General features: G+C 41.7%; 5 protein-coding genes across 6 annotated transcripts; 2 read left to right on the top strand and 3 right to left on the bottom strand.

Annotated features, from left to right (window-relative positions):
- The first annotated feature begins 7235 nt into the window (after window positions 1-7235).
- LOC126589675 (bZIP transcription factor 53-like) lies at window positions 7236-8561 on the top strand. The gene has a single exon (XM_050255043.1). It carries the CDS (start codon window positions 7847-7849, stop codon window positions 8270-8272), a length of 426 nt encoding a protein of 141 aa, XP_050111000.1. The 5' UTR covers window positions 7236-7846; the 3' UTR covers window positions 8273-8561.
- A 1953-nt stretch (window positions 8562-10514) lies between these two features.
- LOC126589676 (calvin cycle protein CP12-1, chloroplastic-like) lies at window positions 10515-11207 on the bottom strand. The gene has a single exon (XM_050255044.1). The coding sequence runs from the start codon at window positions 11112-11114 to the stop codon at window positions 10725-10727; it is 390 nt and encodes a 129-aa protein (XP_050111001.1). The 5' UTR covers window positions 11115-11207; the 3' UTR covers window positions 10515-10724.
- Window positions 11208-13994: 2787 nt separating this feature from the next.
- LOC126588758 (protein HOMOLOG OF MAMMALIAN LYST-INTERACTING PROTEIN 5-like) lies at window positions 13995-17275 on the bottom strand. Its single transcript, XM_050253857.1, has 6 exons — window positions 16971-17275; window positions 16718-16818; window positions 15950-16059; window positions 15652-15727; window positions 15331-15471; window positions 13995-14948 (listed from the first exon to the last, which is right to left on the bottom strand). Exons 1-6 carry the CDS (start codon window positions 17062-17064, stop codon window positions 14142-14144), a joined length of 1329 nt encoding a protein of 442 aa, XP_050109814.1. The 5' UTR covers window positions 17065-17275; the 3' UTR covers window positions 13995-14141.
- A 372-nt stretch (window positions 17276-17647) lies between these two features.
- Window positions 17648-22830, top strand: LOC126588757 (probable glutamyl endopeptidase, chloroplastic). The gene is made up of 11 exons (XM_050253856.1): window positions 17648-17960; window positions 18228-19215; window positions 19597-19725; window positions 19949-20248; window positions 20330-20788; window positions 20933-20998; window positions 21203-21263; window positions 21358-21507; window positions 21645-21782; window positions 21884-22200; window positions 22506-22830. Exons 1-10 carry the CDS (start codon window positions 17663-17665, stop codon window positions 22160-22162), a joined length of 2868 nt encoding a protein of 955 aa, XP_050109813.1. The 5' UTR covers window positions 17648-17662; the 3' UTR covers window positions 22163-22200; window positions 22506-22830.
- Window positions 22831-23189: 359 nt separating this feature from the next.
- Window positions 23190-24963, bottom strand: LOC126588759 (probable cytochrome c oxidase subunit 5C-1). Of its 2 annotated transcripts, none has more exons than XM_050253859.1 (2): window positions 24804-24963; window positions 23190-23582 (listed from the first exon to the last, which is right to left on the bottom strand). In XM_050253859.1, the coding sequence occupies exon 2, from the start codon at window positions 23570-23572 to the stop codon at window positions 23381-23383; it is 192 nt and encodes a 63-aa protein (XP_050109816.1). In that variant the 5' UTR covers window positions 23573-23582; window positions 24804-24963; the 3' UTR covers window positions 23190-23380. The 2 variants fall into 2 exon arrangements, with proteins under 2 accessions (XP_050109816.1, XP_050109817.1); XM_050253860.1 differs by having other exon boundaries at window positions 23190-23614; window positions 24804-24928.
- Between the last annotated feature and the right edge of the window lie 1608 nt (window positions 24964-26571).

Raw genomic sequence — 26571 nt, 5'->3', positions numbered from 1 at the left:
GAGAGACGCCAACGGCAAGGATTTCGACCTCGAGAGAGACGGCTCTCGTGGCATCAGCGACGAAGAGGATGGCGAGTCGTGCAGGAAGAAGCTCAGGCTCTCCAAGGATCAATCTCCGATGTCTCTGCGACATCCAGCCCAACCCCTCTTCACCATTAGAGCTCCACATTCGAGATGCTGGAAGGTACCAGGCCTATGCCTGGAATGCCCGGGACCAGGAAAATGCCAGGAATGCCTGGTCTTGAAAATGACGATTGGGAGGTCTATCGATCCCGTTCAACGACCAAGCGTGATGGTTTGGGGTCCCCACATACTGCCCCTATACTTGAGGGTGTAAGGCCCACTTTCGAGCGAGCGATCGAAGTGGCTATGGACCTTGTGCTTGCCATTAGGACCCTGATCAACGAGTGTCAATTCGAAGAGAGCTCGGACGTCGGTGCCCTCGGAGGCGAGGGCTATGAAGACGGAGATGTAAGCGGAGTTATCCTCAGGATTTTTACCATCAGGGTAAAAAAAAGATGGCCCATTGAAACCCCCGACGGTGAAATTCTCACTGGAGGAGCCGCAAGCTTTGCAGATGATGAGGTGGCTCGTGAATTTGGGGTAGCTGTGTTATCAACGCTGAAGCGGAGGAAGGTGCGAATACACTGGCGAATACACTGCCACTACCTCGACTGGAAATTGCAACAATGGTAGTGTGGAACAAAGCGGTGTCATTTTGGCCATGCGAGCCTCTGCTGCCTCGCTGCGTCGTGTAGTTGAGGAAGCCCTGTAACAGCTCGATCTCGTCCTTGTCGGTCCACAGCCTCTGGAAGAGTCTCCGAGAATCGTCCAGCGCCGCCGGTTTTTTTTTTTTCGGCTGGGACGACAGCGAGGGGTGCCGTTTGGGATCGGATGACAAGACGGCGTCATTTGCGATTACGGTGGTTGGAGCAGACGTGAGGATCAGAGGCACAGTAGGCGGGGCCCGAGCGGGAAGGGTGACGGTGACGGTTGGAGTGGCAGAATTAGGCATGGAAGGCGGCCGATTAAGATTCAAATTCTGCATATTATCGGCTAATGGATCAGGGCGGGGCTGCATTCCGGATCGCACGATCCCAAACGGAGAGGAATCGCGATCTCGATCGTCTGTCTTGGCGACACGACTTCCGTCACCGATTGGACCCAAACGGAGAGATCTCGCGACGGACCTGGAGTTGAGCAGTTCAGCGGCTTCAGTCAGAAAATGTTTTGTTTTCTCTGCGCCTCTACGACTGTCTGGACGAGCTGATTGTGAGTGTCGCCCGAGTTTAATCAAATCGTCGCTGCCTTTGATGAAGAGAAAGAGACAGAGAGAAATGAACTGATGATGATGATGATTTGGACGACGCAATCTCCGTGCTTGATGAGATCTGGAGAGGATGATAGCCTGGTGGACGACACTTTAACAGGTTTGAAAGGCCATCAGAGACCGCCAGCCCAGATCCTCCCCACTCTAGCATAGGCTGAATTGTTCTAGCTGCTGCTTCCAGTAGCTCCAGTTGAGGTAAGGTGCAAGCTTCTCCATCAACAAGCATCCCACCGGTGGCACGCAAAAGTAGATCTGAGGCACTTGACAAAATTTACCCATGACTCTGGGCTATCATGAATTCTCATCAACCCCACAATCAATTTCACAATCCTCTGGTTGATTCGCCACATCTTCTGACCTTGGTCAATCTTGCTTCGTGCATGCTCACTTTAACTCTTTGCTGCTATACTGGATGAAAGCAAAGCCCCGTGGCTCTCCGCGCTTTCGGCCACGTGTGTGCCACAGAAAGCCCTCGGTTATAATCTTCCCAAACGAAGAAAACATCTGAATTAGAGCAGCCTCCGTTATTCTCAGATCAAAGTTACCAAATGTAGATTCTACTTTCACTCTTTTCATCAAAAGAACCATTAGGATCCATTGCAGTGAAAGGGGAATATGATGACAGTTCAACTTCAAGTTCCATCACTCAACAAGCATATAAGAATCTTCTGGAATTTACCAGAGTCACGCTTCGTGCACCTGCGGGAGTTATCAAAAGCAATCCGGCCGGCCGTCGCAGAGAGAGAGTCGAAGATTAGCGTATGGCGAGATAGGATGCGGCGCAGGGATGGAAGCGGTTGTGAGTGATGAGGTCGAGCTTCGAATCTCTCTGCACACCCATTTTCAAAAGCTTCATCCGGCATGGACTCTGTGAAATGGAGGAAGGCTTTGGATTTGGGCTTCTTGCTAGGTTTGGAGAGTTTGGTCCAAGTGGATTTTGGGTTTTGAGAGTCGGGCCTGGGCCTGGAAAAAGAAGAAGCAAAGCTCCTTGCACAGCAAGCTCATCAGTTTGGAGTCAAGTGAAGATGGGCCTAGATGTTGATGACGCATGAGTGGTTGAAGATGGGCTCCTTCTGTTTGAGGAGGAACTCAAGGTTTTCAGGCTTCAAGCCGTTGAGTGCTCATTGGGCTCACGGTTTTGGCTTCATTCTCAACAATCTAGCCCACCATTATATATATATATATATATATATATATATAATACATTAATAACATTTTTTTTTTTTTTTGTAAATACATAAACATATGTATTCATCATTTTCTTTAATAAAACATTTATTCATATTTTGATGTGACTGAACTCGAAATTTTGAATATTCAAGCTGCCTACGTACCCCTCCAAAGAAGAGATCAAGTCGTAACGTAGTTCAAATACATACATATTTTTTGGTATTTTCTTTTGGTGCCGTTTGCAGTTTCAACTCGTGCAGACAAGGAGTGTTGGTGTCGTTTGCAGTTTCAACTCGTGCAGACAAGGAGCATTTGGTGCCGTGTTGCAGTTTCAGCTCGTGCAGGCAAGGAGCGTTGGTGTCGTTCGCAGTTTCAACTCGTGCAGACAAAGAGCATTTGGTGCCGTGTTGCAGTTTCAGCTCGTGCAGGCAAGGAGCGTTGATGTCGTTCGCAGTTTCAACTCGTGCAGACAAGGAGCATTTGGTGTCGTGTTGCAGTTTCAGCTCGTGCAGGCAAGGAGCGTTGATGTCGCCTTTTATGCTCGTGCGGATCAGGAGCGTTGTGCCATGCAGTTTAGGCTCGTGCAGGCGAGGAGCCTCGTGTCCTACAGTTTAGGCTCTTGCGGACAAGGAGCTTTGTGTCCTACAGTTTAGGCTCGTGCGGACAAGGAGCTTTGTTTCGTCAAGTGATCTGAGAGAGTCGTTCCTCGCAATCTTCATAGCAATGAGCCTTGACTGAGTAGTTGAAGAAGTCTTCTGGGAAGATGTCACACATCGTGATGGGGATGGATGATCTTCGCGTCAAAGTTTCATTATCTCCAACACTTTCACATTGTTCTAGAGGTGAACAGTAGCTGTTTTGCCCCCTTTGCCATTTGTGAGCTTGTGGAGAAGACATATGCTTTTTGTGCAATTTCTTCGGAGTGACATAAGTTCATCCTTCAACTTCACTCGGCTTGACTGGCATGTTTTTGGAGCATGCCCCCAGCGATTGAGGTGAAGATTTTGAGTTGACAGAGCCGGAAGTGATGTCTTCTTCCAGGATTTCGTCTTCTTTGTCTTCTCGGGCCTTCTCTTCAGTGCGGTCCTCTTGGGTTTGTTGCCGTGAAGATTGGCCGGTGTAGATGATGGTGCGCCTCCTTACCTTCAGTGGTCCTTTTGTGTCGACTTCCAAAGTTGCTTGGCGCTTCATCCTTGAAGGAATCAAGCTTTGAACATCGTTTTTTTCTGCTAGACTGTCGAGCTTCTCTCCCTTTGGCGTTGTCTTCCTGTTTCTAGAAGGCTTCTTAGTTTCTTCAAGTTTGTCCAAAGCCGACCGTTGCGGAGGAGATCTAGCCGTGCCGCTTTGTTTCTTGGGCTTTGATAACCTTTCAAAGACTGATCTTTGCGGTGTTGGCGTCTCAAGCCTTGTGAAGACAGAAGTTTGGTCTCGACCACTGATGCGATCAAGTGCTGCAATTCTAGGTTTTGAATAATTCAGTCTTTCGAATACTGAAGTTCGAAGGGCGGGTTTAGGCTCCTCTTTTGGCCTTGTGGCTTGTGGTCTTGGCTTCCTCGTTTTTTTGTAGGTCACCGATGTCCGCCATTTCTTATCACCAGTAGATGCATCTTGGTTGCTTGCCCCCGGTGATGGTTGTGTAGGAGGTGCCATGTGACTTGAACATTGACAGGAATGATCATGCATGCTTCGGAGATGCACAGGATCGAGTGATTCAAACACGATAGTAGTAGTGTGTGCCGCCACCGTGTCTTCGAGGTCAAGCTCGATTTCCCCTTACTGTGCTAGCTTCAGGATGGGATCTTTCAGTACGAAGCACTTTTCCGTTGGATGACTGATGAAGCGGTGGAATTTACAGTATCTTGGGTTGTCGGTACGATTCATCTCTTCCGGCCGTCTGCACTCAGGCAAACTGATCACCTTCTTGTCCAACAGGTTATCCAGCATGGCAACTACATCAGAGTCGGGGAATGGATAAATCTTCTCCTCAAGCTCCTTCAAAGTGCGTCTATGCATCTCTTGATCACGAAAAGCTTCGGTTTGAATCGCCTTGCCTCGTGTGGAGATTTTGACGGGAGCTGTGTTGACCGTCATCGCTTCCTTGGTGGGTTTCCATGTGGCCTTTTCCACCTTTGTCCCAAGAACTTCGTCGTTCTTGTAGTCGACGATCGGTTCTTTCTTCCCATGATGGGCGATGCTCAACTCCATGTCATGGGCGCGAGTAGCCAATTCCTCGAAGGTCCGCGGTTTAATGCCTTGAAGGATGTATTGCAAACCCCATTGCATGCCTTGGATGCACATCTCGATTGAAGAGGTTTCCGAGAGCCTGTCTTTACAGTCGTGGCTTAGAGTGCGCCATCTGTTGATGTAGTCAATGACTGGCTCGTCCTTCCACTGCTTTGTGCTCGTTAGCTCTAGCATGCTCACAGTGCGGCGGGTACTATAGAAGCGGTTGAGGAATTCCCACTCTAATTGCTCCCAACTGTTGATGGACTCAGGCTCCAGATCCGTGTACCACTCAAAGGCGTTTCCTTTCAGCGAGCGCACAAACTGCTTGGCGAGGTAATCCCCTTCGGTTCCTGCGTTGTTGCAGGTTTCAACGAAGTGGGCAACATGCTGTTTCGGGTTTCCCTTTCCATCAAATTGCATGAACTTTGGTGGTTGATAACCCCTCGGCATCCTTAAGGCGTCGATCTTCTTTGAATACGGCTTTGAGTACAACCCGGAGGTATTTGAGCTCCCTTCGTACTGTGCCTTGATGGTGTTGGTGATCATCTCTTGCAGCTGCTGGATAGAAAGAGATCCCATGAGTGCCGCTGCTTGGTCTGGCTTGGGCTTCGCATCGTTTTTCTCCACCTGAGGCTCATCTTCTGGGTTAAGGTTCTCGTTGTCATGTGGCTCCAGTCGGCTGACGAGTGCAGCGATTTGCAAGTCTTTTTCTTCCACAGTTCGGGTTAGCCTTGCGATTGCTTCATTCATCTGAGCCAGTTGTTCTTCAATGGAGGTAACGTCGATAGTCATGACTTGTGCGACCAATAGACGTGACTTTCCTTTAGACATCCAGGATGCTGATGAAGAACGTCGTTGGCTGCTTTGAGATGTCATCTTATGTGCCTCAGCATCATGCTTCGGTGCCCCCAGCGAGGTCAGGTTGATGACAGACTCACACCTTGGATGCTCCCCTTGCTCTTTTAGCGGCACCAATTTTGAAGTGGCATGTTGAGGAGCGGTTGTGGCACCAATGGATTGTCCGTTTGCGGCAGAAGTGCTTAGGATCCTTCCCTCAGTGGTTGCAAGAACGGCTTGTCCCTTGCTTGATGCCATTGACTTTGAGGTGTGCTTGGATTCCTTGAACGGAGAAAGAGATGAGAGGTAGAGATTATCCCACCGGGCGTGCCAATTTGTGAACACGGAAAATTCCTGAAACGAAAGAGACAAGAACAACATGCACAAACAAATATTTGTATTTTTGATGATTTTGGGTTACAATCTCTCTATAACTTGATCTTCTGATTCGATCTCCGTGAGGTGTGTATTTGTGGATGTTTCGTTGATCCAAGGGCCGTTGATGCTTGATCTTGGATGAACTGTTGGAAGTTTCTTCAAAGGGCCGTGGGCTTGATCTTTGAAGGTGGATTTGAGCGGATCTTCAAGGAGCCGTTGGGGCTTGATCTTGAAGAACAGTGATGAACGGATCTTCAAGGGGTTTTGGGCTTGATCTTGAAGAACAGTGATGAACAGATCTTCAAGGGCTTTTGGGCTTAATCTTGAAGAACGGTTGGATGTGTGTGGATTTGTCGACGTTGTTGATCCAAAGGGCCGTTGGGGCTTGATCTTGGATGAACGGATGATGAACGATGATGCTTTCTTCAAGGGTCGTCGGGGCTTGATCTTGAAAGAACGATGAACGAAGAATGAAGAAGGCTTTCTTGATTCTTCGGGAACCTGGATGCTTGAGAGCTTCGGAGTTTCAGAGCTTCAGAGCTTCAAGGTCTAATATGAATTCGTCCCCTTAAATGAATGAAATGGGCTTGTATTTATAGCATTTTCCAAGGCCTAATTTTGAATATAATATCCCAGATGAAATAAGTCGTTTCTGCCAGGTGTTGACACGTGTCCTATTTGATGACTTTTCCAACTCGTTTCAATTTTCGTTGAGTCGCACGCTATGTGTAAAATTTATGTAATACATGAGCGTTGACACTTTGATTTATCGGTCAACATTTATTTACCGAAATTTCGATGTCTAAAAAAATACACTATGAAATCTCTTAAATTTCCTCTAATTCCCTAACTTTTAAAAAAAATTTAAAACCAAATTCTAACTGATACATCTAAAATGTTATGAACTCCTTTAAATTTATAGTTGAAACACTCAAATTTTATGAGAATAACTTAAAATTCTGATTAAATATATTTTAATTTTTGCATAAAAATTAAAATTTCTCAAAAACCCAATTGAGTACACCTCTCTTCCAATGTGAAACGATAACACTTTCCTGGATAATATACAACCTGGTGGATAAGGCATTTCTCTTTATTTGGAATAAGAGAAACCATCCATAGAAGAATTTTCCATTTTGGTCAAAAAAATAAAAAATAGCTGTCATCGCCATTCACGCCAGCCATGACTCACCAAATTAGCATTTAGCACTCGTAATTATAATTAAACGGTGATTATTTTATAATTTTCCACACACACCAACCCTACCATCTTCATCTATAAAACCCCCGTTCCCAAGCCTTGCTCAACCTTCTTTCTCCTTCCCTCTCATTTCGCCAATCTTTCCCCGCCGCGCCTTTGCGTTTCAGATAAGTCCTCCTTCCCATCTTCTCTCTCTCTAGATTTCTTTCTTTCTCTCTCTAGATTTTCTTCTCTCTCTCTAGATTTCGTTCTTTCTCTCTCTAGATTTTCATTTCCGCTTGCTTCTCTCCGCCCCATCTATTTTCCTCCCGATCCAGAATTTCTGATCGGTTTCTAGATCTGAGGTCCAAATTTGTGGCTTTCTTTGTTGAGGTTTTTAGGGTTTCTTGGAATCCAATTCGATCGGATCTGATTTGGGGCCTGGAAGTTCTGGGTTCGTAGAAATTTAAACCAATGAGTCTAGTCTTTCTATAACACTCATGTTTCGTATCCGTCTGCTCCACTCGTTCTCCGTCGTCTTCCTCTACTGGTTCTACGATTTCTCATGAATTAATCGCATCAATTCGTTGCCTCCGATTCCAATTCCCAAACCCAATTTTATTGTTCCCCAATTCTTTCGAACCATAATCTAATTTCGGTAACAAACATCGTTTCCTAATTTTTGCAATCAATTCTTGGGATAAATTACCCGAAGAAAGGATACAATGTCTTCGCTTCAGCGCCAATCAAGCTCAGGATCCGACGGGTTCGCGACGGTGGACGAGAAGAAGAGGAAGAGGATGCTGTCCAACCGCGAATCCGCGAGGCGATCGCGGATGAAGAAGCAGAAGCAGATGGATGATCTGACGACTGAGATCACCAGACTGGAGATGTCGAACAATCAGGTTCGGCAGACACTCGATGCCAGGGAGCGCAGCCACAATGAGATAGAGTCTGCGAACAACGTGCTGAGAGCTCAAGCAATGGAGCTCACTGATCGACTGCAGTCATTGAACTCGGTCCTCCATATCTTCGAAGAGGTCAGCGGCTTCTCGGTCGACATCCCCGAGATGCATGATCCTCTGCTTAAGCCATGGCAGATCCCCTGCCCGCAGCCCATCCCGGCCTCCTCCGACATGTTCTTCATTTGATGATGATCTTCATCGCTTTTGTTTGTTAGTCTTTTGGTGGTGTTTCTGGTATCTTCTGTTAGGATAATTGATTTGGCAGTCTTTCGATTTCGATTTCAATTTTAGTTGTTTTTGGTGTCTTTAATTAATAATTGTTGTGGTCAGCGTCTTTGAACAAGCTTGTTTCATCATGGATTAGCAGTACATTTGGGTTTGCTGTTGGAACCTGGAACCGAACACCGAACCGTGTGTACAATGGTGTTCCTTCTGTATAAATGAAATGTTTATGTGGTTGTTGTTAGCTATGAAATGTTTGTGTGGTGGTTGTTAGCTATGAAATGTGTGGAATGTGCAAAGTTGCTCGTTTTAAATTGGTAGCTGAAATTGTTTCCAAATGTTAAGCCTCCATAGAGTTTGATGCTCTCTTTTTAAGACGATATTTCAAACTACTCTGATTGATTCAAACTTTGGTGATACAAAACAAAGCAGAAATTTTTAAATGACGATATTTCAAACTACTCTGATTGATTCAAACTTTGGTGATACAAACTTCTTGCATTCGAATTCAACGGGCACATCCTATCAATCAAGATTGATATGACTAATTGGCCTAACTCCCAGAATATGATTCTTTCTCGGAAAATACTTGGCTGCTGAACGAATTAGTAGGGACTCCTGCTTACACCTAATCCTGGATGGACACGTGTCCAAGTTTTGATTCCTTTCCCTCTCTCACACTACTAAATCGGAACAGTTCAGACTGGGAGGGGGGAATTTGGAGCGGAGAAAATTCTACTTCAACTTCCGTCTGCCCCATTGGAATTGATTGTTGGCCTAACTGACATTTGATGGTTTAGCCTAATTGGCCTAACTGACATCCTAACTGATTTAGGCTAATTGGCCCAATTGACATTTTAACCAACATCTGATTGTTTAGACTAATTGGCCTAATTGACGTATGCTCATCGATTGATTTTTAAGCACAGAACCTCCAGAATTATAAGATCAAACCACTCTACACTTCATTTTAATATTGTAGTTAACGTGTGTTTACACTTTAATAGAAGCCTTTCTAGTTTTTAAATATTTTTCAAATGGCAAATGAATTAAGCAATCTTTGAATCATACGGGATAAACGCGTACCACCCGATTAAGTCATGGGTTCATTTCCAAATTTAATGAATTTCCCATCGGGCTTGGACAAATCCCCAAGCAAAAGCAACAGAAAACTGAAAACGGAGGTGGGTTGTCCCACAACTTCCACATTCTATGTGTGATGAACCAATAACCTATGGTCCATGCTTTGCGCACGAACAATTGGTCTAGTTGCACCAAATATCTACTTGGCCAGGTGTTAGACCCTCTTCAGTGGGAGGACCTGGTTTCTCTGCCCTCCAAGTTCTCATACACTCTCATCCCCTTCTATTTGTACGGTCACGGTTAAGTCACGTTAACATTTTATATCACGTGACTCAACCATGACCGCACAAAATAGGAGGGGATGAGAATGTATGAGAACTGGGGGCAGAAAAGCCAGGTCTCAGTGGGGCCTTAGATGGAGTGTGGGCTCTACAGATCATGTGCTGCATTTTTTTTTTTTTTAACATTTGAAAAAATCAACCATCCATATTTAACTTGGGTTTTATTTTTCTTCTCTTTGTTGGAAATCAACTAAGAAATTATATAAACCTCAAATGTACAATTCTGGTGGCGAGAGTCCTAAATAGGGACTCCTAGATGCTCTTAGGTTTTGTTCAGTCACACATGTGGAAAGGTGATATTATATGTATTTCAACTGAGTTTGAGACTAGATTGTCAATAATTGTGGCTTGTTGTAATGAACTATCGAATACATCTCCGAGCCAAGCTTACAAGGAATATGAATAGGAGCACTCTTGATTATTAATTTTACGTGTTTACTAAAATATGAGAATAACAATCATTTCAATTCCTAATTTTCCCTACATATAGAATCTTCCTTTTAAATCCATAACCAAATACGTAAAAATAAAAAATTGGATAAACTTGATACCATACAATCAATAATCAAATCAACTCGAAGACTAATTGTTCCGGTTTCTTTTCCTTACTATTCATATTCAAAGTTTCCCTATTCCTTTCTTGTCCCCATCCTTTTGATAACACCTCCACTAGTTAATTGATAATTGGCAAGATCAACACATAAAATATTATTAAAAGTTAAAACCACTATTCTATCCACAAATGAAATATGAGATTCAAATAGTAAAAAAGAAACGCAAGCTTCCGTATAATATTTGGAAGCCAATAAGCTGTCCACCAATTTATGCTTCAAAGGTATACGATAACATGCTACGGTATCATATCTTCATGCAAAATAAATATAAAAACGAACCGAATTAAGTTTAGTCGATCTTAATTAACATAAACAGAGACAGTACTATGAAATCTAAATCACGACAACCTCAAAGGTAGGCTGATTGAGATCCACCGATCAATTGTCGTAAGTACGGCACTCGTCGGTTTCGGGGTTGTCCTTACAGAAAGTCTCCAAGGGGTCGGAACTTTTTTCGTTGTCGCGTTTGTGGCTGACGGCAGCGCTCAGCTCCTCCACCTCGTCCCATGCCGCTACGCACTCCCCGCTTGCCGGGTCGTCCGAGCAGGTCTCCTCGGCGCTCTTGATGCTTTCCGCCACCTTTTCGGACAGTTTATCTGGTGCTGCGCTCACTGGCCTTACCATGGTCATGCGGCGGCCAACGGAGGAGTAGCTTCTCCAGGTGGGAACGTTTAGTGAGTGAAATGCCCTCGGTACCTCTGTTGCTTTCGACAACACTGCCCTTGGGGTGGAGAGGCTCACTCCGGCGACTGTGATGCTGGTTGCCATTTCTCCTTCTCTCTTTCTTTCTGGTTTCGAAGTGGTGAGGTTTGAGAGAATGGTGAGGTGACAACGAGCATGAGGGTTTAATTGGTGTTTCCAATGTTTTACGATCGCACACTTCTTATGTTTTACGATCGCACACTTCTTATCATATGAAAGCCAATTATCTACTTCCACGTCGAAACACTTCAGATATTTTAGGGAAAAAAATCACACTTTTGAACAAGGAAGACGTGCCCAACTTATACGTTTGTAAGTTGTAACTTGTAACCAACAGTTTCGTCGTTTTACTGCATGTACGATTGAGAGCTTGATATTTTGGAGCTAAAGTAATACGTAACATTGCATAATTTAAGTATTTAAGATCGTTTATATGTTTTGAAGGCCTAGATTTCAGGTAGACGGGCCATAGACCCACTCTAACAACACCGATACTGTCCTCACTTGGCCACATGCTCAATCCGTCAGGTGTAGGGTTTTAACAAAAGGCCTTGGTGTTAGTTAGAGTGAGGTAATTCTATATAAATGGCTTGTTCTCAAGCCTTCTGGCCGATGTGGGACAAAAGAATTCTAACACTCCCCCGCATGTGAGACCCCATTTTATAGGTCACACGTGGAGTTTCACACATCGGCAACCATGTGGAGTCAAGCCGAGGCTCACCCGTTCGCGCTGGGCCAATGCACATGGCATCTCTTGGCCTACGTGGAGCCAAGTCGGGGCTCACCCATTTGTGCGAGGCCAAAGGGGACCCACCCGTTCACGTGGATGTATGGACCCGTCCCCTGGCTCTGATACCATCTTAAATTTCAGGTAAACGGGCCATGGGCCCACTCCAACAACACCGATATTGTCCCCACTTGACCACCTGCTCAATCCGTTAGATATGGAGTTTTAATACAAAATGTCTCGGTATTAATTAGAATGGGGTAATTCTATATAAATAGTTTGTTTTCAAACCTTCTGGCTGATGTGGGACAGAGGAATTCTAACATGAAGTATTAAGAAAAACCGTAATAACTTATTGCTTAAATAGTTAAGAGTGTTTGTCATTCCATGTCTCCAAAGATTTTAAGCATCAAAACAATTAATAAAGGGGGATAATTTTAGTTTTAACTTTTAAGAGAGTTTATTTCTACATTTCGAAGTTATATGTTTGAATTCTCGTCTTCTAGTATAATATTATTGCTTGTGCACACAAATTATAAAGTAAATTTAAGGATAAATTACATTTTACCACTTTAATTTTGGATCATATAACAACTTTATACATTATCTTTTAAATATTACAATGTCATACATCAACTTACAAATTTGTTGCAATGTCAGACTTTTGTAAAATTTTTTGTTAAATGTTGATATAGCAGATGCAGGGCCCACTTTGAACTAGATTGATATGCAACCTAAAATTATGTGTTTATTTCTGCACTTTCGAAGTTTGTGTTTGAAGTATAATATCATTGCTTGTACATTTAAATTCTAAAATAAAATAAGGAAAACTAATGAAAGAGTTTAAAAATTTTGAGTTTTAAACGATAAGGACAAAATAAAAGGTAAAACGAATAGTACCATAATTGATTTTTTAGTACAGAAATGTGATTTTTCGTTAAAGTGAATAATACCGAGAGTTTTTCGTTAAAGTTCAAAAAAAAAAAAAGAGTCATTTACCACCTCAATAAAGATGTATCATCTAAGTTTTGTGTTTGAATTCTCGTATAGCACCATGATGAATGACGAATTGACGATGCCAAGTTGCCAACAGCAAAGTTTGTTAACCATTTAAAACTCCTATCGCTAAAAGTCAAGGAAGCAAACGCCTAATTCCAGCTAACCAGAATATATGTAATATAGTAGAATTATCCATCGCCGGACAAATATTAACAAGCTTTTGAGGAATCCCCCTTTTTACAGATCTTATCAGAATCATATGCGTAAACGTGTCTTGTTTAATTCATTGTTTAGTTTGGACTTGGATTGTCTGCCCTCCTAGTTGTGTGTCCTTCCATGCCCTCCTATTTTGTGTGGTCACGGTTAAGCCACGTTAATATTTTATATTTTTATTATTTTTTGTCTTATTATCTTATTAAAAAATTAATATAAAATATTGACGTGGCTTAACCGTGACCGCACAAAATAGGAGGGCATGGAAGGGCACCACAACTAGGAGGGCAGACAATCCTTGTCCGTTTAGTTTTCTGTAAAAACATGTGCGACAACATTCAGTTGTCTTAAAATCTTTGACCGAGTAGATAAGACATTCCGCTCTGACTCGCTGTGTCTAGACTTGTAAACGGGTCGGGTTTATTGGGTTTGGGTCGGGTTAAACCCGACCTGTTAAGTTAACGGGTCATCCGAACCCAACCCGTTAAGCTAACGGATCACCCGAACCCGACCCGTTAAGTTTACGGATCACCCGTTTCACCCGTTAACAATTATTATTATTTTTATTTTTTGCATAAAGTTTATTTTTTGTCATTAAAACTTTACTAAAATTACTAAAATATCCTCAACTAATAGATGCTAACGGATCATAACGGATCTAACGGGTTGACCCAAAATGACCCGTTATTTAACGGGTTGTTAACGGGTTCACCCGTTAACGACCTGACCCGTTAAACATTCACCCAAATACAAATATTAACGGATTGAGTCGGGTCGGGTTAACGGGTTGGGTCCAAAATCCTAGGCCTAGCTGTGTCCCATATTCGAACTCTCATTCCTCCTTTTAGTCTAGCTTAGAGTAAAAATATCACTTGTGAGATAAGCCATACCACATGGGCCCGTCAACAAACTTCCCATATGCACGCAAATGGCCAGCTTGAATATTTACATAAAGATAAATGAAAACCAACTTCAACTAGACAACCACACATGCTTGACAGAATACGAAGCATAAACCAATAGTTTTCATTTTCGTACGATGCTTCGTGACTTCACGATTAAAAGTAATGCATACAGTGACATTTACGTAGTAATCACGCAAATAAACTATGGGAAACATCTGGAATTCCAAGCACCTAGAAACAAGAAGCTTATTACTGACCAGCTGATGGATTAGTCAACAGTTCAAGCGATTTTATCAAGTGATCTACAGCAACTGACACGTCATCAAATGCCAATGCTCCAACTGCAAATCTTGCGGCCTTATGTGCCTCGGCAATTTTCTCAGGTGATGGCTGGTAGCTACTGTCATACTGGTATGTCTTGGCAGGGGGAGGAGCAGGAGTAGGTTCTGAAACAGTCCCATTTCTGTTGCTCGTCTGGTATTGGGTAGTTGAAGGGTGGTCTGTTGTCGAAGGAGCTGACTGGGGAGAGTAGGAAGGATCAGAGCCCTGATAATAAGAGGGATAGTGGGATGAAACTGCTGGAATATTGGTTTCTGTAAAACTTGGATACGATTGGAAATTAGGATAGGGGTAATTAGATTCATGAGGGGGATAGTTAGGTGGCAAAGGCTGTTGGGGTTCATGCGAGTAGGATTGCTGGTGGTATGGCTGAGAAAAATCAGACGTTTCCGGTCTATTTGTAGGAGGAGGTGGGTGAAAATCATGGGAAGAGTAACCAGCAGTAGGGTAAGACTGAGGTGGCGGTGACACATTGTTAGTAGAATGCTGGCCATTGACTTCATCAGGAAACTTAGGTGGTGACTGAAGGCTAGTAGAACGTTGGAATTTAGCGTCATCATGAAACTCATAAGGTGCAATGTTTGTAGAATGCTGATCCTGAAACTGCGGTGGTGCAGTTTTTATAGAATGCTGCCTGTTGACTTCATCATGAAACTGGGGTGAAGGGTCAGACTGTGATCCAGGACTGGTAACTGCAGCATCACTTGGGCCAAGATCCTGCAAGGATAGAAATAGTTGAAGACCATTGTATACAAAAAACAAAACCACTAACACGAACACACTTTACTTTCTTAATACAAACTACAATTCTTTAACATATACTCTTTTACTCAAATGAAAAGTGGCTTGGTGGTAACATCAAACACCTCTCCACCAACATAATCTTATGCCTAAAAATAATAAATTAAGAAATGTTGTCGTAATTTTATTCTCTGTTGTCTTTCTTTGGCCGGAATTTTACAACTTTGTTCTCAATGATGAAAAACTAAGAAATCACTATGAATAGATTATATATTCACAGATATCAAAATATTAAAAGAGAAAATCCTGGTCCATCAAAAAGCTCAAAAGTAGATTACTCTAAAGTTTAGAACCATACATATGAACCACTCATTCCACTAGATGGAAGTGAGAGATCATCATCACCAGCAGGGGGGCCTGCTTGAGGCCTCCTTCCTTCTTTCAAAGCTTTCCTTATATCTGCTGCTTTCCAAGCTGCATACTTTTGTTTTTGCTCAAGCTGTACAAGATCATAAAGATGTAAGCCACCCCCAAAATCCAACTGTATAACCTTCAAGTTAGTAATAACATGCTGAAAAGAAAAATGTACAACACAAATCATTTAGATGGAGTCGTCTAATCCTAACAAAAAGGATAATGACACTTCAAGCGGCATTGCAAAACAGAATTAGAAACTCACATCAGGCTGAACCACGCCGAATTGGTTAAGAATCTCAAAAAAAATGCTTGCAGCATAAAATGTTTTTGCAGTAGTCCTGCAACAAGATCAAAAGAATATTCTGTATCACATACTCTTAACAACTTCCACAAAATATAAAATATTGTCAAGAAACATGAGCCGAGAAACACACAGGACAGGAGGAACTCTTCATTGCATGAAACCTAGTGGTGTAGAGTTCAATAGTTGAACTTTTTGAGAGAAAAAAAATATGATACGGACATGATAACTCAAAGTCTCAAGGGACATATTGACTTACAAATCTGCTCGACCAGCACGATCTTGCTTGTCCGCCTTGCCAAAAACATTTAAGGCAAATCCCTCAAGATACAGATTGTCTTCAGGCCCCAACTGCAGCGACTTCTTATCCTATAGAGCTAAAGTGTGAGTATACATTGAAATGAGGGAACAGAAATCTACGAATATTATCACAAAATAATTTCTCAAAAACAGCAACAGGACAAGTCATCGGGTAAAAATTCAAGACCAATCATGGGAGACACTACAAGACACTTAAGCACAACAATCAAATTTGCATTTTCCCCCAAAAGTGACCATCTTTGGTCCCTAAAGCGTAATCTCAGAGTCTCCATGGATGAACCTTCAATTGTATGGTTATAATCATAAGTAAGGCCAAGATTCTTAGCAGTGAATTGGTAAGCAGTAGACAAATGCTCTTGTTGTTTAAAATTCAACCATTATTTCATTACTAAAGAAACCAAATACTAAAATTTGCAAGGGCATCCGACGGGGCAGAAACATATCATAGATTCAGTTGCAAAACGGATTGCAAAAGTTAATTTCTCCACCGATGCTAGGCAACGGGTAATCCTACAGTTGCACAGAGCCTCAGTGCTATAGCAACTAAAACATACCCAATATCAAGTTAAAAAGCTAAGTTTTCATCATTATATTCCTCAGAAACTAAATAGACCCAGTTGATGAAACAAATTAAAACAAAATCCCATCTTTATTCCTAAACAGAAAAACGTTGACCAGAAACAGTTAAAAGGAAGAAAGAAAGGACCTTTTCAAGCTGCTTCATGAGGGAAATGAGGAGGGAATTCGTGGTCTTAGTGCGCTCGTTCTGCGGGATCTTCAGCCCTCTCTCCATTGCGTATAATCGACCTAATTTCAATTCAAAATTTGAAAAAAGTTTAAATCAATTCAAATTAAAATCAGAAAGAACTCAAGAGCATCGAATTTTCAGAAATATTTTTTTTAGAGATAACAAATAATTCGTAAAGTTTCAATCTTGTTGAGAGAGAGGAGAGAGTTACAGTAATAAGCGACGAGAGGCTCGTGTTTCTGCAACTCATCGGCGCGCTGGAGATACGGCAACAGCAGCTTCGCCGGCTCGTTTTCGCTCGCCATCTATGCCTTCCTTCTTCCGCCGTTCGATCGATCGACAGAAAGAGACGAATTGGGCGAGGCAAAAAATAAGCACCAAGGCAGAGAGAGAGAGAGAGAGAGAGTCACTCTACAACGGGTCTGATCGTCTGAGAAAGGTGTCGTGTGAGTTGTGACGATCGAGCAAGACGACGTCGTCGTCGATGCCGAGGGAGAAAGCAAGTGCTTACGCGGGTTAGTAGGTTCATAAAACCCAACGGGCCGCCTTATTGTCCAAATTTAACGAACCATGAAGTATACGGCCCACAATACTTTGAATCTCAAAGCTTTTCGATGGGGCCCCACCCAATTCCACTTGTCCTGTTTCAATTGAGGAATTCAGATCTCTCCGTCAGACCGTCGAGAGGGCATCGAGAGAGAAAGAGATTCGAATTGTCATGAATAGTATGATGTATAATCAGCGTCACAAATTTAAATTAAATGATTCGAATTGTCGATGGTCAACTTCGAACAGAATTCTCGATTGAGCTCAATAGTTGTCTGTACATATAATAAAGTTACGTGGCAAAGTGACGTAATTTTATGGCCGTACCGATCATAACTTTTCCCAAAAAGAATCAAAATGAATGTCGACAGGATGTTCCACAAAGTCTATCATCTTCTCTCCCTCACGTCTCCTCGCTCTCTCCCTTTAAAGCCTCTCCACTTCCCACCGGTCTTTTCACTCTCCCACCTCAGACCAAGGCGCTCCCCATACGATTCCGTAAGGTCCATCAGAACATCCACCGCCGTCATGGCCACCTCCCGCCTCCGCAACCTCGTCCCCGCCAACACCGTCGCTTCCGAGGATGCCAGCGGTGGCGGAGCCTCCAAAGGCTCTGTCTCTTCCACCGCTGCTACTACTGCACTTGATGATGAAGGTATTCAATCACAATACACACGCATATACATACACATACACGTACACATATACTTTGTGCTCGTTTGTAGGATTTGTTGATATGGAGTTGCATAATCTGTTTGAACTTTGAACCAAAAATCTGAGTTGAATTTTGAAAATTTTAATTTTTTTTTTCTTTTCATAACTTAGTGTTTGGCTGCTTAATGGGGCTGCATTGAGTTGTGGAATTTTAAATTCGAAGATTTCTGTGCTGGTAATTCGTATGTGTATATATATGTTTATGCAGAAGATGCAACTCTGGCAGTTAGATACCGTCTTCCTCAGCAAGAAATTAAAGATATTGTGGATGCTCCGCCACTTCCCGCCTTGTCATTCTCGCCGCATAGGGATAAGATACTGTTTCTCAAGCGGAGAGCTTTGCCGCCATTGACAGAACTTGCAAGACCTGAGGAAAAGCTTGCCGGTGTTCGTATTGATGGAAAATGCAATACAAGGACCAGGATGTCGTTTTACTCGGGTGTTGGGATCCATCAATTATTGCCCGATGGCACCCTTGGTCCCGAAATAGAGGTGCGTGGATTCCCTGATGGTGCCAAGATCAATTTTGTTACTTGGTCCCCGGATGGCCGCCATTTAGCCTTCACCATCCGGTTTGATGAGGGGGAAAGTAGTACTAGTAAGCTCAGAGTATGGGTGGCCCAAGTTGAAACAGGGATTGCTAGACCTTTGTTTAAGTCTGAAGAAATATTTTTGAATGCTATTTTTGACAATTTTGTTTGGGTGAATGACTCCTCCTTGTTAGTTTGCACCATTCCCCAGTCTCGTGGAGACCCGCCAAAGAAACCTTTGGTTCCTTTTGGGCCTAAAATTCAATCTAACGAGCAGAAAAACACTATCCAAGTGAGGACCTTTCAGGATTTGCTGAAGGATGAGTATGATGAAGATTTGTTTGACTACTACACCACGTCACAACTTGTTTTGGCCTCCTTGGATGGGGCGGTGAAGGAAATTGGTCCTCCAGCTGTATATACATCAATGAACCCCTCTCCCGATCAGAAATACCTTTTAATTAGTTCAATTCACAGACCATACTCTTTCATTGTACCATGCGGAAGATTTCCCAAGAAGGTGGATGTGTGGACAGCTGATGGGAAGTTTGTTAGAGAACTTTGTGATCTGCCGCTTGCTGAGGACATCCCCATTGCATTCAGTAGTGTGCGAAAAGGGAAGCGTTCTCTCAACTGGAGAGCGGATAAACCATCAACACTCTACTGGCATGCATTTTTGGCTCTGTTTTCTAATTGTTTGAATAACTTAAAAGACATCTCTTTGAATTCTTATCTCTTTCACTCTCTCATGATATCATAACAAGTACTCGATAAGGATTTTTATTTCATAATTTTAATTTTGTCCCCACAGTCATTCATATCATCCTAAATGCATTTGTGACATGAAACAAGTTACAAAAGCAACTTCTAGTCACCATTTATGGGACCTGGGCTCAGGCCAGTTCATTTTTTGTCGTGTTTCGGGCCAGGTTCTTTAAGATTTTGACATCCCCATGCCCAAGCCTAACCCATGGTCTACATATGACTTGTACATAGTTGTTTGTGTATATGCTTTCAGTTACCTGATTGACTCTGTGACTCTTCTAGGGTTGAGACCCAAGATGAAGGAGATGCAAAAGTGGAAGTTTCTCCACGTGATATAATTTATACACAGCCCGCTGATCCACTAGAAGGTGAAGGGCCAACTGTCTTGCACAAACTTGATCTTCGCTTTGGGTATGAAGTTTAACTGTTATTGTATTGTTTATCTTCTATTGGCATAAATGGTAAATGTGTGCTGGGGAATTAATTAAACTTTTTCCTATGTTTTATTGGGGTTTTTGGAACAATGATTTTTCCAAGGGAGCTTTTTCTCCTTTCTCCAAAAGACTGCTAAGCTTAACAAGTTTCATGGTGGTCCCAACTTGCTTTTATGCATTTGAACATTTCAATTTCGCAGAGGAATTTCTTGGTCTGATGATTCACTAGCTCTGGTTTACGAGTCTTGGTACAAAACACGGAGAACAAGAACCTGGGTGATTTCTCCTGGATCAAATGATGTCAGTCCGCGCATCCTGTTTGATAGATCGTCAGAAGATGTATATTCCGATCCTGGCTCTCCTATGCTGCGGAGAACTCCTGCTGGGACATATGTGTTAGCAAAAGTAAAGAAGGAAAACGAGGAAGGCACTTATTTACTGCTGAATGGAAATGGTGCCACACCAGAGGGAAATATCCCATTCCTCGACTTGTTTGACACGTAGGTTTTTTATAATTTATTGTTTCTATTACGTTCTCAAGTGCTCATTTGTGTTGTGGTGGCTAAACCAAATTCTTTCAGAAATACAGGAAACAAAGAAAGAATATGGAAGAGTGACAAAGAAAAGTATTACGAGACTGTTGTTGCTTTAATGTCTGATGAAAAAGAAGGGGATCTGCCCATTGATCACTTGAAAATATTGACTTCTAAAGAGTCAAAAACTGAAAACACTCAGTATTCTATCATAAGCTGGCCAGAAAAGAAAGCAGTCCAAATTACAGATTTTCCTCATCCATATCCACAGCTGGCATCATTGCAGAAAGAGCTGGTCAAGTACCAGAGGAAGGATGGGGTTCAACTAACTGCAACGCTATACCTTCCACCAGGATATGATCCATCCAGAGATGGCCCTCTTCCGTGTCTGTTCTGGTCTTATCCTGGAGAGTTCAAAAGCAAAGATGCTGCTGGACAAGTTCGTGGTTCTCCTAATGAATTTGCTGGCATAGGTCCAACTTCGGCCCTCCTCTGGCTGGCTCGAAGGCATGCATTACCTCTTTCATTTGTTTTCCTACTATGTTTTGGTGTTTTTTATTGCTTCTGTAATTCTTCTTTGTTTAGAACCTTTTTGGTGTTTGGATTGTTTTAAACATGCTGACCATTTTTTGTTTGCTCGAAATCGTGCAGGTTTGCTATTCTGTCTGGACCAACAATTCCTATTATTGGTGAGGGTGATGTAGAAGCAAATGATAGGTAACTTGTTTGCCGCATATGTACTCACATGGGTTTCTGCTTCCTGCCAAATTTAATTCTAATTTTCTGTATGAACTCATTGGCATTTCTCATAACATAAATCCATCGAATGGTTAACTGGGTGAAAAATGGACTAGATACCCACAACACGCTACTAATGCTTTAAAGTTTTTCAATGAATTATAATGTATATATTTTGACCAGCTATGTGGAGCAATTGGTTGCAAGCGCAGAGGCTGCTGTGGAGGAAGTTGTTCGACGAGGAGTAAGCTTCTCCATTTTTGTAGTTTGAATCTTTTGAGCATGTTCCTGACTTTATAATCTTGACCTGAACCTCTTATGGTGCTACCCTAATTAAGGTGGCTCATCCAGACAAAATTGCTGTTGGGGGACATTCATATGGGGCATTCATGACTGCAAACCTCTTGGCACATGCTCCCCATCTTTTCTCTTGTGGAATTGCACGTTCTGGTGCTTACAATAGAACACTTACTCCTTTTGGTTTTCAGGTAGCTTACGAGAAGTTGATTTGAATATATACACATGTATATCCACGTGTTGATATTTTCTCTTTCCATGCCATCCGACCTAGGTAAATTATTTACCTTTTGTTTTAATGGCCTGACTCTTTAGTTTATCGGTGCAGAATGAGGATAGAACTCTTTGGGAGGCTACTAGTACTTATGTAGAGATGAGTCCTTTCATGTCCGCTAATAAAATTAAGAAGCCAATCTTGCTCATCCATGGAGAAGAAGACAGCAATTCTGGAACTTTAACCATGCAGGTAAAGAGGTCTTTCACCCTTTTAACGTTTAGTAGCATGATGAGTTTCTTCTTGATTGTGATCTGTCAGCCTGTGATTTAATTTTTGTTTGTGTTATGCAGTCGGATCGTTTCTTTAATGCTCTGAAAGGTCATGGCGCTCTGTCCCGCCTTGTGATTCTTCCATTTGAGAGTCATGGCTATGCTGCAAGAGAGAGCATCATGCACGTGCTATGGGAAAGTGATAGATGGCTTCAGAAATATTGCGTGTCAGACACTTCCAATGTAAATGCTGATTCTGATGCAAGTGAAAAAGAGAACTTAGGCACAGGTTCTACAGCTTCTGAAAGCAAACCAGTTGCTGCTAGTGGAGGCGGTGGCCCAGAGGCGTCAAATTCTTAGCATGAAGGATTTGACTCATTGCCAATGTCATTGTTATGGTAATTTCTTTACATTTACAGAAAAGAGGACATAACCAAGTTAATTCTGAAAATAAAAAAAGAACGATAGTACTTGAATTCTTTCAATCTCTGTTTACGATAGATGTTCCCACCCCTCCCCCAACCCTCACAAAGCGGAGCCTTGTTGGCTCGAGGTCTCCCTTTCAATATTTCTTGGTAACAGCAGTAATTGGGACAATAAATATTGATGAACAATAGGTCATCTATTTGTTACCATAAATTCCTTTCCTCAAATCTTGGGTTTATTTTCTTACGCATTTGTATCGAATGATATAATCCTGCAGAATAAATTGCTGATCGTGGCTTCTGAGGACTAGTTCGCACATCAATGCGGTGGACAAAATTGATGCCACAACAGCGCGTAGATGATTGCCCCCTGTCAAAGTGCAATGGCAGCCATGCTTCCTCGTCGAAGTGCAATTCGCATCTGTAAGAGTAGTGATGTATCATTTGTATTTGTATCCCAAACTTCTTTCGCTCCAAAATCCTTCCAGTTTGATAGATGTTGAGCAGCCATGGGAGAAAACTTGTACAATGTTGCGTAGCTTCCATTTGTTACTTGTGATGTTATAAAGCTCTCGAATAAAAAACAGCGCGTTTTACGGACAATCCAATTGCAATATTGTAGTTCGGTTATCCGATAAAATACAGGCATCTATCTCATTTTTTGACTTATAATTTGTCCATCCCAAAATGAAATGTACTCCGATCAACAACGGAAATGCTTATGAGAATCATACCATCCTCACGCTCGACTTAAGGGAGTTTTAACGAAACATTTCTGGTACTGTTCACTTTTAACGAAAATAACACTTTTACTTTAAAAAGTCACTTCTGGTATTATTTACTTACAACACTTTTTTTGTCCTTTTGATTAAAACTCAAACTTTTCAAGCCTTTTTTATTAATTTTCCCAGCACAAAACGGAGGTAAAGAAAACAAGAAAAACAACCGTATAACATGTCATCTTGAGCAACCATCAAAATGCAATACCAAGGAAGCAAATATCAATAACATAGTTCGACTGTGGAGTAGTAAACTCGATTATTTCAAGACCCAAACTAAGCTCATCTCAAGTTCAAGGGCCATACGGAAAGAGGAGAATGAATAACAGGGGTGTCGAATGCGTCCATACTATCATGATCGGAACTGCGAATATCTATTCTTCAGCAACAACACTGATCTCACCCTTCTCGAGCAAGTCATAGAATGCCCTCACTTTCCTCTGCTCATTCCAGTGATGCATTTTCCAAAGACTTCCACAAGCCAAAGCAAGCACTGATCCGTACAATATCTCCTTGACAACGCTTGGGCCTTTCAATGTGGCATGAGCAATCTTGTGACCAGCCATTTCACTTGATCTGCAATTACGAAAGTGTCATATTCTAATTTCCTGTCAATTCAATCCAAAAAGGCAAAGCATTTTATGCTTTAACATTATTTTGACTAATCTCAAAAACCGGAACTATGACTAGACATCAATCTGTTACCAAAACACATTAAGTATTGAAGTTTGCCTTGGTGCATATATTAGGCAACAATCAGTTACACATTTCATACAGATATGATTCTGCACCATCTCAGGTTAGTCGTACAATACAATGAAGTGAGGATTATATCTCTCTAACATAACCGACTCACTCACTGATCAATGATCAGATGGTTTAATCCTTGCGACACACGTCATCATCTTCAAATGACATTGACCATCGTAAACATATAGACTAATCCTGTGACACTTGGGATCACCTTAACTCCACATACTCTTAACAGACTGAACCCAAAAACAGGAGGGTCTTGGATTTTGGTCTCTATATACTCTAACAGATTGAATCCAAAAACAGGAGGGTCTTGGATTTTGGTCTCTATATACTCTAACAGATTGAATCCAAAAACAGGAGGCCTTGGATTTTAGGGACTCTACACACTCTAACAGATTAACCCGAAAACGGGAGGCCTTGGATTTAGGTACTCTACATACTCTAGACTAACCCGAAAACAGGAGGCTCTGGATTTAGGTGAAGTTATAAACAGGCTGTCCACAAAGTAGAATGTATCAAAGAACATATATAAAAGCATGCTAAAATATTGCTCCTTGTAAGAATACCACAATCAGACCAATACCTATTAGACTTCGGCACCTAACTTTATGCCCGAAAATCGAACTTTTCGATAGGATGCCTAGAAATTTAAAACCCACCGAAAACTTTCAGGATAAAAATGAAAATACTTGTGTTCTCATGAAGAAATCGTTTCGTATAACGGAATCTAAAGTTGCCTGTAAAATCCATGAAATTTTCAGGAGTGTTTTATGCTTTCTGGGTTCAATCAGAGATTGATTTTCTCCAATCCCTTCATCCCAAGAGCCGATTTTTCCATTATTTATCACATATTTACAGAACAATTAAACAACTAACTGAAAAGAAAGAAAAAAAACATGAAAATACCGATCGAAACTTAAATAGCTGGATTCAAATAGTTGCATAGAATAAGAAATAATTTCCATAAACCTCCACAAATACAAAAACAAAAACTACAAAACGAATGAATGAGAGAAGTGAATCGATTGTTAGGGTTTTTACCTGAGAACGAAGAGGCTGCAACGAGATGGAAAAAATGAGAGAGAGAGAGATTGCGAATCCGAAATTGGGGCTTCGTGGAAAGGTCAATCCTTTTCAACTGATTGGCGTCCTGTGAGCCTCCCCTTCCCTGCAGGAGAAAATGTAGCCTCTTTCGAGATCGTGGGCTTCTTGTCCCTTGTGGCCTTATGTTGGAATTAGCGGGAGCGGGTGATCGTTTTATTGGGCTTCAATTTTGGCCCTTTAAAATTTTTGCAGCGTTTCTTGTTGGATTTACCTTTTTATCCCTGGTTTTAGCTTCTGTTTTTTTTTTTTTTTTTTTTGTCATTAGTTAAATTTGGGGATGGGGGGAATCGAACTTGGATGAGGTGGGAGTTTTCTTAGCTCTAGTGCCACTGCAACTAGGCCCCCATCATCTTTTTTAACAAAGTTTTAGCTAAATATTAAAAATGAGCATTAACCATCGAGGTGTAACTTTTTACGACGATGTCGATTTTTTATTGTTAATGACCAATTTGTTTGATGATTATACTGTAACGTGATCTGTTTTGTTTTTAGCATGGGTTGCTCTTTTTCCTTTTTCGAGATTTTTCCCATGTGATTTACCCAGGACAAAGTTTTGTTAGGCCACGTTCTTCTCCATGCTCTTTGTATTATTTCCTTTGGTCTGTTAGAATGAAATCCTTTATTACCTTAAAAACAAAGAAGTATCAGTATCTAACGTTTAGTCTCAATATTAATTTTTGTTTTATGGTCAATTATTTTCGATTAAAGTGAATCTAGGTAATTCTATTCATAGTGTTCGTATGCGATTATTATTCAATAATAGGTAGTATTTTTTTTTAAACAATTGATATTATCTACACTAAAACCTACTTCAATGGAATGTATCTAGATTTAAAAAATATGGGAGAAGTAAACTACAAAGATTCGTTGAAGCTTGAAATTGTTCAACCATTTTTTATACATCTTGCCACATTCTTGCATCCTTTGATTGATATTGATTAATGTTTATTGTAAAAGCATGATCGCAGTTTATAGATGCGATTCACATCGCATCCCGTTCTCCCTTTTTTTGTATTGATGTAGGTGGCGAGAAATCATTCGCAGAGGATGTTGCAGTTGATGCCGAAGGTAATGCATATGTGACAGATTGCACAGCCAGTAAAATCTGGAAGGTTGGAGCAGACGGGAAGCTTCTATCAACAATTAGAAGCCCTCTCTTCAGAGCAAAGGAGTGGTACAAGAACTAGGTTGGCCTGAACGGAATTGTTTACCACCCAGATTGCTACTTGATAGTTATTCACACTTTCAGTGGCAAATTGTTGAAGATTGATCTAGCAAAGGGAGAGGAAGTGAAGCTCATTGAGGTAGCTGGAGGACCACTAACATTTGGAGATGGTCGACAGTGTTGAATTAGTGGCCAAGTGACTTTCGGCTAATAAAATAAATAAAAAGGTAAGACAATGATGATGCTTGCTTGGGATTCTTTTCTTTGGTATTTTTTTGGTTTCCCATTTGAATGCTACGTCTCGGCTTTGAGGTTTGATTAAAAGGCAAAGTAGGGAGCATGATACATCATGATTGTGTTTGTGGAAAAATGGAAGGTTGATTCCTTTTTTTCTTTTGCCATTTATTTGCCAAGAGCCAAGTGAGAGAGCTGAGAGGTGTGCAACAGAAAAACAGAGAAGAAAAATAGAAGTGCAGTAGCCCCATCTCGGCTTTGAGGTTTGATTAAAAGGCAAAGTAGGGAGCATGATACATCATGATT

Source organism: Malus sylvestris, chromosome 11, assembly GCF_916048215.2.
Source record: "Malus sylvestris chromosome 11, drMalSylv7.2, whole genome shotgun sequence".
Classification (NCBI taxonomy): Eukaryota; Viridiplantae; Streptophyta; class Magnoliopsida; order Rosales; family Rosaceae; genus Malus; species Malus sylvestris.
The sequence above is the reverse complement of the archived record's forward strand: the minus strand, read 5'-3'. Positions and strand labels throughout refer to the sequence as shown.

Excerpts from the sequence above, each read along its gene's own strand:
- LOC126589675 (XM_050255043.1), top strand. The coding sequence starts at position 7,847 with ATGTCTTCGCTTCAGCGCCAATCAAGCTCAGGATCCGACGGGTTCGCG.
- LOC126588759 (XM_050253859.1), bottom strand. The coding sequence starts at position 23,572 with ATGGCTGGTCACAAGATTGCTCATGCCACATTGAAAGGCCCAAGCGTT.
- LOC126589676 (XM_050255044.1), bottom strand. The coding sequence starts at position 11,114 with ATGGCAACCAGCATCACAGTCGCCGGAGTGAGCCTCTCCACCCCAAGG.
- LOC126588758 (XM_050253857.1), bottom strand. The coding sequence starts at position 17,064 with ATGGCGAGCGAAAACGAGCCGGCGAAGCTGCTGTTGCCGTATCTCCAG. Across the intron at positions 15,728-15,949 it reads CGTGCTGGTCGAGCAGATTT|GACTACTGCAAAAACATTTT; the intron begins GTAAGTCAATAT and ends ATCTTGTTGCAG. Across the intron at positions 14,949-15,330 it reads GTGGAATGAGTGGTTCATAT|GATCTTGGCCCAAGTGATGC; the intron begins GTATGGTTCTAA and ends CTATCCTTGCAG.
- LOC126588757 (XM_050253856.1), top strand. The coding sequence starts at position 17,663 with ATGAATGTCGACAGGATGTTCCACAAAGTCTATCATCTTCTCTCCCTC. Across the intron at positions 21,264-21,357 it reads AGGAAGTTGTTCGACGAGGA|GTGGCTCATCCAGACAAAAT; the intron begins GTAAGCTTCTCC and ends ACCCTAATTAAG. Across the intron at positions 21,508-21,644 it reads TTACTCCTTTTGGTTTTCAG|AATGAGGATAGAACTCTTTG; the intron begins GTAGCTTACGAG and ends TTATCGGTGCAG.